This window comes from Erpetoichthys calabaricus, chromosome 7 (assembly GCF_900747795.2).
Source record: "Erpetoichthys calabaricus chromosome 7, fErpCal1.3, whole genome shotgun sequence".
Classification (NCBI taxonomy): domain Eukaryota; kingdom Metazoa; phylum Chordata; class Cladistia; order Polypteriformes; family Polypteridae; genus Erpetoichthys; species Erpetoichthys calabaricus.
Window position 1 is genome coordinate 10855183 of NC_041400.2, and position 12502 is coordinate 10867684.

General features: G+C 37.7%; 1 protein-coding gene and 3 non-coding genes across 4 annotated transcripts; all 4 read left to right on the forward strand.

The window, feature by feature from the left end:
- Nucleotides 1-1565: 1565 nt before the first annotated feature.
- On the forward strand, nt 1566-8300 carry rpl17 (ribosomal protein L17). Its single transcript, XM_028805027.2, has 6 exons — nt 1566-1704; nt 1800-1840; nt 4601-4735; nt 5415-5513; nt 7810-8001; nt 8223-8300. Exons 1-6 carry the CDS (start codon nt 1665-1667, stop codon nt 8268-8270), a joined length of 555 nt encoding a protein of 184 aa, XP_028660860.1. The 5' UTR covers nt 1566-1664; the 3' UTR covers nt 8271-8300.
- On the forward strand, nt 5292-5358 carry LOC114655208 (small nucleolar RNA SNORD58). Its single transcript, XR_003716870.1, has one exon. It is a non-coding gene; the product is annotated as a small nucleolar RNA SNORD58 (small nucleolar RNA).
- LOC114655207 (small nucleolar RNA SNORD58) lies at nt 7664-7733 on the forward strand. Its single transcript, XR_003716869.1, has one exon. It is a non-coding gene; the product is annotated as a small nucleolar RNA SNORD58 (small nucleolar RNA).
- Nucleotides 8067-8139, forward strand: LOC114655209 (small nucleolar RNA SNORD58). The gene has a single exon (XR_003716871.1). It is a non-coding gene; the product is annotated as a small nucleolar RNA SNORD58 (small nucleolar RNA).
- Nucleotides 8301-12502: the final 4202 nt, after the last annotated feature.

A 12502-nucleotide genomic window follows, 5' to 3' on the forward strand; every position in this document is an offset into this window, starting at 1 on the left:
TGTACTTATATGACAGCATGAACTGCTTGTAGATAAGGTTAGTCTTTTATTTATGTCAACATATTGCAGTAGTTTAATTAAAAATAAGTGTCGGTTGTTCTAAAACCGTTCACATGTGAGATGCCCGTGCACTGTGTCATTCCCGGGAATTAAATGCGGGATTCCCAAATTCCCGGGAATGGATTCCCTACTCAGCAGTGCCACAGGTTGATCGCCTCCATGCCACGCTGCATTGATGCAGTAATTCATGCAAAAGGAGCCCCGACCAAGTATTTCGTGCATTGTAGGCCAATATTTCTGTGTTAAAAATCTTTTTTTTTCTATTGGTCTTATGTAATATTCTAATTTTCTGAGATACTGAATTTTGGGTTTTCATTACCTGTAGGCCATAATCAACAAAATGAAAAGAAATAAACACTTGAAATATATCACTCTGTGTGTAATGAATCTATATAATATATGAATTTCACTTTTTGAATTGAATTACTGAAATAAATGAACTTTTTGATGATATTCTAATTTATTGAGATGCTCCTGTATACTGCATTTGTAATGTTCTGTGGGTTCAGATAGAACGTATTCAGACCCTTCCATCTGTTGCACAATTATTGTGTTATAAATTTAAAGATAAATGAATACAGTACAATTGCTATTTCTGCCCATCCATCTACATTTAATAACCTATAATAACAAAGTGAAAACATTTTTTTCCAGAAAGGTTTGAAAACATATTAAAAATAAAAAAAATTGGATGACACATATCTTGTCCGTTTTTTGATAAAAGGAATCACATTTTCATGCAGTCTAGTGCAAAGGAAAAGAATTACTAGATAAAAAAACAGAAGTCCATTAAAATTTCGTAAAAGTTATGGTTGTTGCCTTTGTACTCAGGTAAACACACTGATCAGCAAGGAAAATAAAACAAACCTGCAAATCCTCACTGAATCGCACATTATTTCAAATTTAAAAAACTTTAAACACAACGTATAAAAGACGCACCTCGATTAATGAGTTTCAGTTTCTAACATGTTTATATCATCGCGCTAACTAGAAAGATTCGACACGTCAACTCTCGCGAGAGCAAGCGACACGATTTGGGGCCCCAGAATGCATTGTGCTTCCTCTTTCCCCTCTGCGGCCGAGGTGAGTAAGTAATGGTGGAATTGGTTGGTTATTGAAATCTTTAAATATCATGGCCATCGTAGCTCTCTGGTCATTTTTAAGTTCAGAGGAAAGCAACGGAAATATCAGAGGGTGTTCACGACTGAATATGAGTTGTTTACCAGTCGTGAAACCAAAGAATTACATAAGTCAAAACAGTAATGGCTACTTGCCGGATGGATTTCCAGGTGAAGGCAAGGCCTGTCTAAGTCTTAAACCCGCATTCATTTTTTGTGAAATGTTTTTTGTTAGTTATAAAGTAAGGCTGGCAGTAATAATTTAGTGTATGCGGAGAAAGGTACACGTTTCATTGTCGTTACGAAGGCTTGTAATTGCTTTAATTTGTATACGTAGCACAACATTGTAGGCCCTCGTGTCACCCGTTCTAATAAAACGGTAAAATTGTATGTAGTCGGGAGTATAAATGCTGTCGCATATCAAAATGTTTTTTTCCTTCACTTTGTAACCGTGCTGATTTTGTGTTCAACAGGCTTACGTCAAAAATGGTCCGCTACTCGTTGGATCCCGAGAACCCCACAAAATGTAAGTCCTTCTGTAGCTCCTTTAAGGATTTTTTTTTTATTATTATTATTGGCTTGTGTCAAGCTTTAACATTTTCCCGTTTTGTTTTTGAATAGCATGCAAGGCCAGAGGATCAAATCTTCGGGTTCACTTTAAGGTATTTAAAATTAAAAGCACATTTTTCAAGTGATGCTCTTCAGGCTGAATAATACACTTTGGTGGAAATGAGGTCCATAGTGTTCGGTTTTTCTTGGCGTCAGAATTATGTTTGTTCAAGATGGGGATTGATAATAAGGTTTATTGTTTATTAGAAAGGAACCTCTGCTGGAATAGTAGCAATTGGTGTTGTCACTGATTCCTCAAATAGTCGTATGTGTATACTTCAGGAAATTGAGAAATGTGTTGTTTGTGCAAGTTTGACAGTTGTGCAGCACCAGTCAAAATATATCTGAGTTGATAAGCAAGAATTGGATGGCCTTTTTAAAAATGTGTAACTTATTTTACATTTGCACTGGTTGTATTTAATAATGTGGGCTTTGGACTTTAAAGTATTGAGGTTGTGGGTTTAAATCCTGCTACTGACTATGAATAAGTGCCTTACCTGCCTGACATCGACTCCGATGATGTAAGTCACCATAGATAAAGGTATAAGCCAAATAATACATTGAATTTTTCAAGTAGAGATTTCGGTGTCCCTGGTTGTCCAGCCCACTAGTTGAAAAATCAAGTTCTTTTGTCATGTTTACTGAATATGTTAGTAAGCCAGAATATGGTTTTACCCCCAGCTTTTCTATTTAGCACTGAACCATTAAATGTTGAAGTTTTTATGCGTAATTCATGGTGAATATACAGAAGCATTTTAAAATCCCTATTAATGTGCATTTCACTGGTAAAATCATTAATCTGTATTTTGATAGTAAACTTACGAAAGTCAAAGGTTCAGAACTCCCAAATATGTGATTTGTATAACTTTAATAGTGCCATATAATTTCGTGTGAATGAAAAACAGTGGATGAGGAGCTGTTTAGGTATCAGTTCAGCTGCCAGTTCTTTATATCTATACAGTAGACTCTAGGACTGGAAGTCTTTGTCTACTAGTAGTTTGTGTTTGGGGAAACCCCCGCCTGTCGTCTTAAAAGTTTAGTCTAGTTTCCATAAATGTCTGTCCCCATATTTATGATAGATAGATAGATAGATACTTTATTAATCCCAATGGGAAATTCACAAAATTTAGTCGGGTAAATATGGAACCACACCGGCACTGGCATTTGTTCTCAGCGCCCGAAGTTGAGTACTTGAATAGGCGAGTCTCGGCGTGTTAAAATCCATGCCCACGTTGTAAAAGTAAGTGTGTCCAGGGAACGAATCCACATAAAATAAAGTAATAGGAGTGATCAATAAATAAACATAGAAAAATAAAAGTAGAAAAGTCCACATACATATACAGTCATACACGGAGCTGTTGAAAAGGCTGCCACTCACGGCGGCGCCGGATGCTAAAAAAGTGAAAAAGAATATGAAATATGAATCCTCTCAGAAAAGGAAAATTGGCCTTAACTGGCTCAAAAACCTCAGCAACCCAAATTTGTTTTTACTCTTGGGAATGGGAGTAATACAATTTTTTAAATTTGACTAATTTAGTAAACTATTCCTAATTTCAGGCCGGTTCATGAGCAATCCTATCTCGCTTGGAGCTGCCAGAAGATGACGTTTAGGCATAGCTCAGCACACATTTCTGGAAAGGCATAATGTTTCAGAAACTGGTAAACAATGAAATTTTAAAGACAATTCTTGCTCATCACTTGATAGCTCCAATTGTGAGAAAAAGCTATGAACTGTCAGCTGAAAGTTTTGGTAAGGTTATGGTCTTTAACTACAGGGGAAAAATTCCAGTTTGCAGTACCCTTGGTTTGGGTATGTCACAACCAATTTGAACGTCCTTGTAAAGCATGAGGTAATACAGGTGTATACATTCTACCCCCCCAATTCCACATTGGGTGATGTTAAAGCAAGCTGCATTCGTGCAAATCTCTGGTTTTCCAAGAGTTGTTGGTGTGATTGACAGCACGCATTTAAAGATCTCTGCCAGATGTTTGGATGAATGCATAAGTGAATCGCAAGTAATATTACATTATCAACACATAGGTGGTTATGGATGCAAACTGCGTTACCCTTGATGTTGTTACAAAATGCCCTGGTACAAAACATGCCTCTAGTGTACTCCACCAGAGTTGCATAAACCTTTTTATTTGAATATAATGTCATCCCTCCTGGATTTCATCTTCTTGGAGATAAGGAATACCGTTTGAGGAGATGACTGACTCCTTTTCCAAACCTCAGAGCCAGAGCTCAGCCTTTTTTTTTTTTTTACAACAGGTGAAATCTAAGCAAATGTTGCTGTGCTTTATTTTTTGGGACATACTGTTAATTATCTTTGTGGTGAAGCCTTAACTTCAGAAAACTATATAAAGTCTTGATTTCGAAGAAAACTATAGAACACCTTCATGAGTGCCATTTTGTGGCTTGGAGTACAATAATATTGTGATGCCATTCATTCTCCTCCTTGCTGGGAAGTGGGTGTGATGCTTTATAACCTACTCTGTGGTAGGATAAATTCTTACCCATGTCAGACAAAAGGATTACTTTTGCGATGCTTGACAAATACGGGCATGGCAATTGAGCCTTCATGTGTTACATTTTTGGTTTTGTGAGCCTTTAATGTCATTTCCTGGGTAACACCCCCAAATATGCTACGTAAATAGCCACTGTATTTTAAATTATGTTCATTTAACAATGACAAACATAGAGGTCTTTGGAAATAAGCACAACAGTACCCACTTATCTGAGCTGCTGGGGTGGGGTGGCGCACAGTTCTTTTCTCAATATGAAAAAAACATTTCTTTTCAATTTCTTGCAGAATACTCGTGAGACTGCGCAAGCCATCAAGGGTATGCACATTCGGAAGGCTACCAAGTACTTAAAGGATGTAGTCATAAAGAGACAGTGTGTACCCTTCCGTCGTTACAATGGTGGTGTTGGTAGATGTGCCCAGGTAAGTGTTAAGAAAACTGCGTATGGAGTACATATTTTACTTATGTTGGATGGCAAGTTAAAACATAACTTGAATTTTTAGATTTGGGCAATTGACTTTTTAAAAAAAAAAAAAAAAAAAACTTATTTTCACCCATTTTCTTTCCCAGTCCAGCTGCTTTGCTGACCTGTTTGGTGTACAGTCGTCACTCGCCATATCGCAGTTCACCAATTGCGGCTTCACTGTATCGTGGGTTTTTAAAATATTTATATAATATATAAAAAAATATACTATTGGCAGATGGATGGGTACTAGTGAGTACCCATATAGAATTTTATGTTGTTAAAATTACGTAGGTTTAAGAGTGCAGAAAGTGTTTAAGAGCATAGGAAGTGTTCATAAGAGTGTGGGAAAGTTTTTTAAAGCCTTAAAATATATATAAACGATAAAATGTAGGGTCGCTACTTCACGGTTTTAACCTATCGCGTGGGGGGTGGGGCTCTGGAACGTAACCCCCGCGATTGGTGAGGGATGACTTGTATATACATTTTTATTTCTGCTGTAAGAGTATGAAAGGTTGCAATGATGACCTTCTTAGGACACCTTTGGATTTCACTATGAAAACATCTTTTAGTCTGAGCAACCTTAGCTTTGTAAATTTCATATGAATTTGCTTAATGTAACTTTTTTATATTTATAGGCCAAGCAGTGGGACTGGACACAGGGTCGTTGGCCAAAAAAGAGCGCAGAATTCCTTCTGCACATGCTGAAGAATGCAGAGAGCAATGCTGAGCTTAAGGTATTACACATATGAAGAAAGCACTTGTATGATGAAGCACTGAGGTGTGTGTCTATGTTGGCATTGTCAGAGCTGGTAGTGGATTTTGAGGTTGGTCGTATCTGCTCGGTTTTAGGTCAGTGCTGGGTTATTTGAATTTCTTCAATGCTTATAATTAGGTTGTATCAATTTTTGGGTTGTCATGAATGCTTTGCTGATTGTTACTACAGATCTTTGTCTTTGGTAATTTCAAAGAAAACGTTAAGCTTGAAAATTTTTCCAAAGATTTTTGGCTTGTTTCCTGTGTGACGTAAAATCTAGAATTGTTGAGAAGATAATTAAGTATCAAGATAATTAAGTATCCTAAATTCTTAAATAAGGTAGTTAAATTTTCAATAAGTGTAGATGGTTGCCTGTGTTAGTGATTAGGATTATTCGCTCTGAAACATAGTAGAAATGAGAATTAACTCTATATAATAGAAATTTTTAATGTAATTTACCTCTGATTTCAATAGATATTTAAAAAAAAAAGACAATCTTGAAAGACTTCTGTCCCCTGCCATTATTTTATTTATATATTTATTTTTTATCCTTTTAATGTGCCGGTTCAGAATTTAAAGGAATAGTCCACCTAAATTTTTATATGGTAGTTACGCATTGTGTTTTGTGGTAATTGCTGAAAATTGTAAGCATGTTTTCATGGGGAACGGAGATAATGTTACTGATAGAATGGGCCAAAAATGCATTAGTTTGGTACATGGTGAGTGTGTGACTGGATTACTTAGTTTTTTTTAATAAAAAATGAGTAATGTGAGATTTTTATTGGACATATTTAATAATATTTGCTGCATTGGTTCTAATAGGCTCCCATTGATTCAGAAAGGATATCTCCTTTTTCTGTCAAAACATGATTAAAATATTTTGTGACCAGTACAAATTAACTGACCTAATTGACATAAAATACTTATTTTTTTAGTGTTCCTCTAAGCTTTTTTGTTAAACCTTGGGTGCCACAATTTAGTCATTTAGTTTATTAGAAAATGTATTTTCTCCTTGTTTTTAGGAAAAATTCTTAATTGTGGTATTTTAATGTAATATGCATATAGATACATTCTATTAGTTCATTTCTGTAGGTTGAGATGCTGTACATTCTTATTGCCATAAGGGATTTTAGGGCAGTTCTGAGTTACTGATCATGTTAAAGATGTCAGGGTGCTAGTTGGGTTATTTTTTGAGTGTGATGGATACTTTTTTGCTTAAATGACCGAAGAAATAATGGTACAATTTGCAGCTTTTTCAGTTTTTTTTTCCTGATGGAGGTTTGTGTTTATACTTTGGGATTTGGGGAATAGGGTCAAAGTAGATTACAGTGTTTCCCAAACTCGGTCCTGGGGACCCCCTGTGGCTGCAGGTTTTTGTTCCAACCAGCTTCTGTTTTTAATTGAACTCCTGGGCTAATTAAGTGAACTGATATTTCCCAAGTTCTGTGTTTAGGGAACAATATAGAAATTAGAAAACTAAGTTTGCTAAAAAAAAAAATATGAAAATGTACCAAGCAGTTATATGTGAATAATGTATTTTTTTCTTTTTAGCAGTATTTTCATCTTGATTTTCATTCTACTTTTCTAGGTTTTCTAATTGTTTAATTAATCAATTATTTACTAATTAGTGGGTCTGATTCTAAAGTAGTTGCAGCCTTTGATCATTCAGTGTTTGCCAGTGTGTCTGATCTGCTCGTTTTTAATTGTCATTATTAAGATACAATGAAGGGGTAAAAACTGCACAAAGGGCAAAGTATAATGAAATCAACAAAAGAGGGTTACGCATTTAAATCTATAGCAAAAGCAGAAATATTTCTAAATGTCTTATAAATGTAAACATCATGCTGCTATGCTTTTCTGAATGTCGAATAAAAGAAAAATAATCCCAGCTAATTAAATGAGATCAGTGCCATCAGGTGTTGTCACTGATTAGGAATCTGGTTGGAACAAAAACCTGCAGCCACAGGGGGTCCCCAGGACCAAGTTTGGGAAACACTGGATTAAAATATATATTTTTTTAATAAATGTTGGATAGGTGGTGTGTGGTAGCATACTATCCTATGGAATAACTTGGCTGAATGATTCTGGGCTGAAAGTAACACGTTGAATCTTTTCGTTCTGTAGTATTGGCTGCAGTGATGACTATCTTAGGACACCTTTGGAGTAACCATGAAAAAAAAAAAAGAACTAACTGAGCGGCCGTTATTCTGCTTAGAAATATTTGTTTATAAATGTAAAGATTGAAAATTTTACTTTTTTTTTTTTTTTTTAATTAGGGTCTTGATGTGGATTCTCTAGTTATCGAGCACATCCAGGTCAATAAAGCCCCAAAGATGCGCAGACGCACTTACCGTGCTCATGGTCGCATCAACCCTTACATGAGCTCTCCCTGCCATATTGAGATGATTCTTACTGAAAAGGAACAGATTGTTCCCAAACCTGAAGAGGAAGTTGCCCAGAAGAAAAAGGTACAGATCATCATTTGTTACTCTTAATCACTTCATTCCAGTTCAAGTACTATAGGATGGTATGGTTGCAGTGATGACTATCTTAGGACACCTTTGGAAAAAAATAATGAAAAGAAAAAAAAAAAACTGCTGAGCAACTTATATCCTAATGTTAATGTAATAAACTAGGTGTGTGTGTGCAAGTAAGATTAATTTTTTTTTCTCTCCTTTTAATTTTTAAGGTTTCCCAGAAGAAGCTCAAGAAGCAGAAGCTCATGGCTCGGGATTAAAATGTATATAAAATAAAGAATTCGGTTCAACTCTCTTGTGTTCATGTGTATGTTGTCTGCATGAACATAAACCAAACTGGTATTTTCATGCAACATTTAACAGGATAAAGTTTTTACTGATGGTTCATGAAACACCATATAGGTGAACAAATATGAAGTGGCAATTGTTTTAGTTTCAGCTTATTAGCTTCTGATTAAAGAAGATTTTGACCAGCTGCTGCAGTTATAGGGTTATAGTCCACTTATGTATTTTTGTACAAAAATACATTAAAGCAGATGGCACTGATGGGGCATGTGTGTACTTTGTTTGGCTTGATAAAACTGTAAACGGGTGTCAAAGGCACAAAGTAGGAAGAAAGTGTCATGTTAAAGTGGGGTTTGAGAAACGAGTCAAAAATCTATTTAGGACACAGTTTAATGGACCTTGGAGTAATGATCTTTAGACTTGTCTGTTTATGAATTTATTTTCTAAAGGGCTAGAGTGTTTACAACTGATCGGACCTCAGACTAGAAATTAATTTAAATGGTATCTGATCAGACTTGAAATTTATAGATTAAATGTAAAAGTCATTTCCAGCATCACTTCAAGAGTCCACTGTTTTGCTACTTCAGACTAGTGTGTTAATTTAATGGGGGAGGATGTTCATTATTGGTTTTTCTTTGGGTGGGATTTAATCCCTGGGCAAAGTAGAAAACTACACTAGACAAAGGTCTAATCCACTGCTGGCTCACTTGATGAGCAAATGTGGCAATGTGCTATTAAAAAATAAAGTTTGGAAGTGGTATGCCGTCTTGGTGTTCAGCATCTTTCCTGTTGGGGTTTTCTCAAGATGTTCAACATTCACACTTTATGATGGAGACTATATTTGAATTTTCTGCACAGATTGTGGGGCCTTCTACTGTATCAGTTGTGTTCAGTATGAAGCCTGCAGATGTATTTGCTGTATTTTTGCCTGCCCATAAAATGTTAAAGAAAGTAGTGCATTGAACACTCATTAAACTGAACTTTTTTGTGTTACTTGAACCGCATGCTTTTTTAATTTTCCCCCAAAAAGTCATCTGTGATAGGGCACAACTGCTGCTGTGTAGCACTGAGCAGTCCAAATAGCAAATATTGTGAAGTTTTTAAAAGAGTGTTTCTCTGGAGTGATGTTTCTTAATCTCAAGGTCTCTGCAGGGGAAGCCAATAAGGATGACTTTTCAGTGTTGGTCTTGGAGGGCTGCAGTTGATGAAGGTCTCTGTTTCAAGAAATAATCTGAATTGGGAGCTAATCCTGCCAATTCACCTTGTGGCTTTATAACTGCCCATGTATATTATTTCATAAGTTTGTTTTTATTAAAAAATAGAGCTTTAAATATTTAAGGTTGATGCAGAACTCTTATTTATAGTACATATACACACTGCTCAAAAAAATACCCATATTGGCTCTCAAGTGAAATATTCAAGCTAAAATAGCTACTGTGTAATTTGTTGAAAACATAATGAAGTAAAAGTGGTCCATGAAAGCCAAAATCCCCAACCCAATGAAGGCTGGATTCAATGTCATACCAAATATCAAAGTCAGAAACAAATTACAGGCTGATCCAACTTTCTGAATTTCATCACAGCAACTTAGTGTCCACATGCCTGTATGCACAACGTATGGTTATGTTCCTGATGAAATGGCAGATGGTGTCCTGGGGCATCTTCTCCCACACCTGGATCAGGGCATCCGTGAGCTCCTGGACAGTCTGTGGCTCTACTTGGCGATATTGAATGCACCGATCCATAACATCCAAGAGGTTCTCGGTTGGATTCAGGTCTGGGGAACGTACACACTCTGGCTACCTAAAGCCGGGCATTGACTCGTCTGTCAAATGCTCAGTGTTAACCTGCTTTCATCCGAATGGTGATGGACTGTTAGCATAGGTTTCACTAGAGGACAAAAGGGCCCTCATGCCACCTTCCTGTAGTCTGTTTCTGACAGTTTGGTCAGACAAGGGCACACCAGTAGCCCACTGGAGGGTACTGGCAGTGCTCCTCCTGGCACAAAGGAATAGGTCCTGGTTCTGTTGCTGGATTAATGCCCTTCTATGGCCTTGTAATGGTCCATCTCCTCCATGCCCTTGAAACCTTGGATGTGCCATCCTGGAGGACTTGGACTACCTGTGCAACCTGAAACGGCTGCAGGTACCACCTCATGCTACTAGTAGTGACAAGGGCACTAGCAGTACACAACAGAGTAGAATTAGTCAGGAAGGTGAGGGAAATTGTCTGTGGCCACCACCTGCAAAACCAGACCCTTTTTGGGGGGTGTCTTGCTGTGGCCTCTTTAGGTCACCTGTTGTCACTTTCATTTGCTCCAAAGCAGGTGAAGTTGAGTCACGATCACTTAGGAGGCCTAACTGAACACATTGATATCCCTGAAGCTTCATTGACTTGGTGTTAGACTGGGATGATTACGTCTTCCCTTCAATATTTTGGGCAAGTGTATATTACAATATATTATGTGCCCCCTTTTCTGATTTCCTGTTTTTATTTATTCATAACTCGTTTTTGAGCTCCAAACAAATTTAGTATAAACAAAAGGCATCCTGAGTAAACAATACACATTCTAATGAATTATTGAATGACACAAGTGGAACACCTACTGAATATCACCTATGTGAAAAAGAAATTGCCCCCTTGTCACTCAATCTAATAAACTAAATGTAAACACGTGGTTAAATTAGACTAGGTGCTCCACAGCTTGTTACCTGTCAGCCCTGCAGAATCTAAACTTCACTTAAATAGCATTTTGAAGATCTGAACAAGTGGCACACCACGACTCGAACAAAAGAAATTCCAGAAGATTTGAGAAGGAAGGTTACTGCAGTTTATTAGTCGGGAAAGGAGCACTGAGCAAAAACTCTATAAGCCTGGAACTCCAGCTAAACACTGCAAGTGCCGTCATCTTCAAATGGAGTACAGAAACTGCACAGGTTAAAGTAGTCAATGACATGTGGGTTAATGCGGACAGAGGCCGTCTAGCTGTTCTTGTTCTCTTAGACTTGAGTGCAGCATTTGACACCATTGATCACAATATTCTTCTAAATCCAGGAGTGGGAAGCTTGTCAGCTCAGACCCAAGAAGACTCTGGACTGTCTGTCCTGGCTGGGAAAGGGGGGCTTCAGCGAAGATCTGAGTAAAGGGTCAGTTTTTTAAAATTTTTAATACATTTTCAAAATTTAGAGAGGCCAGATGACACTAGGTGGGCCTCTCCGGTGACGTCTTAAATTGACTTGAATCTTACTTAACTGGTAGAAATTTCTCTGCTAGTTGTGGTGATTATACCATGCATCCGGAAAGTATTCACAGCGCATCACTTTTTCCACACTTTGTCATGTTACAGCCTTATTCCAAAATGGATTCAATTCATTTTTTTCCTCAGAATTCTACACACAACACCCCATAATGACAACGTGAAAAAAGTTTACTTGAGGTTTTTGCAAATTTATTAAAAATAAACAAACTGAGAAATCCCATGTACATAAGTATTCACAGCCTTTGCTCAATACTTTGTCGATGCACCTTTGGCAGCAATTCCAGCCTCAAGTCTTTTTGAATATGATGCCACAAGCTTGGCACACCTATCCTTGGCCAGTTTCACCCATTCCTCTTACCAGAACCTCTCAAGCTCCATCAGGTTGGATGGGAAGCGTCGGTGCACAGCCATTTTAAGATCTCTCCAGAGATGTTCAATCAGATTCAAGTCTGGGCTCTGGCTGGGCCACTCAAGGACATTCACAGAGTTGTCCTGAAGCCACTCCTTTGATATCTTGGCTGTGTGCTTAGGGTCGTTGTCCTGCTGAAAGATGAACCGTCGCCCCAGTCTGAGGTCAAGAGCGCTCTGGAGCAGGTTTTCATCCAGGATGTCTCTGTACATTGCTGCAGTCATCTTTCCCTTTATCCTGACTAGTCTCCCAGTCCCTGCCACTGAAAAACATTCCCACAGCATGATGCTGCCACCACCATGCTTCACTGTAGGGATGGTATTGGCCTGGTGATGAGCAGTGCCTGGTTTCCTCCAAACGTGATGCCTGGCATTCACACCAAAGAGTTCAATCTTTGTCTCATCAGACCAGAGAATTTTCTTTCTCATGGTCTGAGAGTCCTTCAGGTGCCTTTTGGCAAACTCCAGGCGGGCTGCCATGTGCCTTTTACTAAGGAGTGGCTTCCGTCTGGCCACTCTACCATACAGGCCTGATTGGTG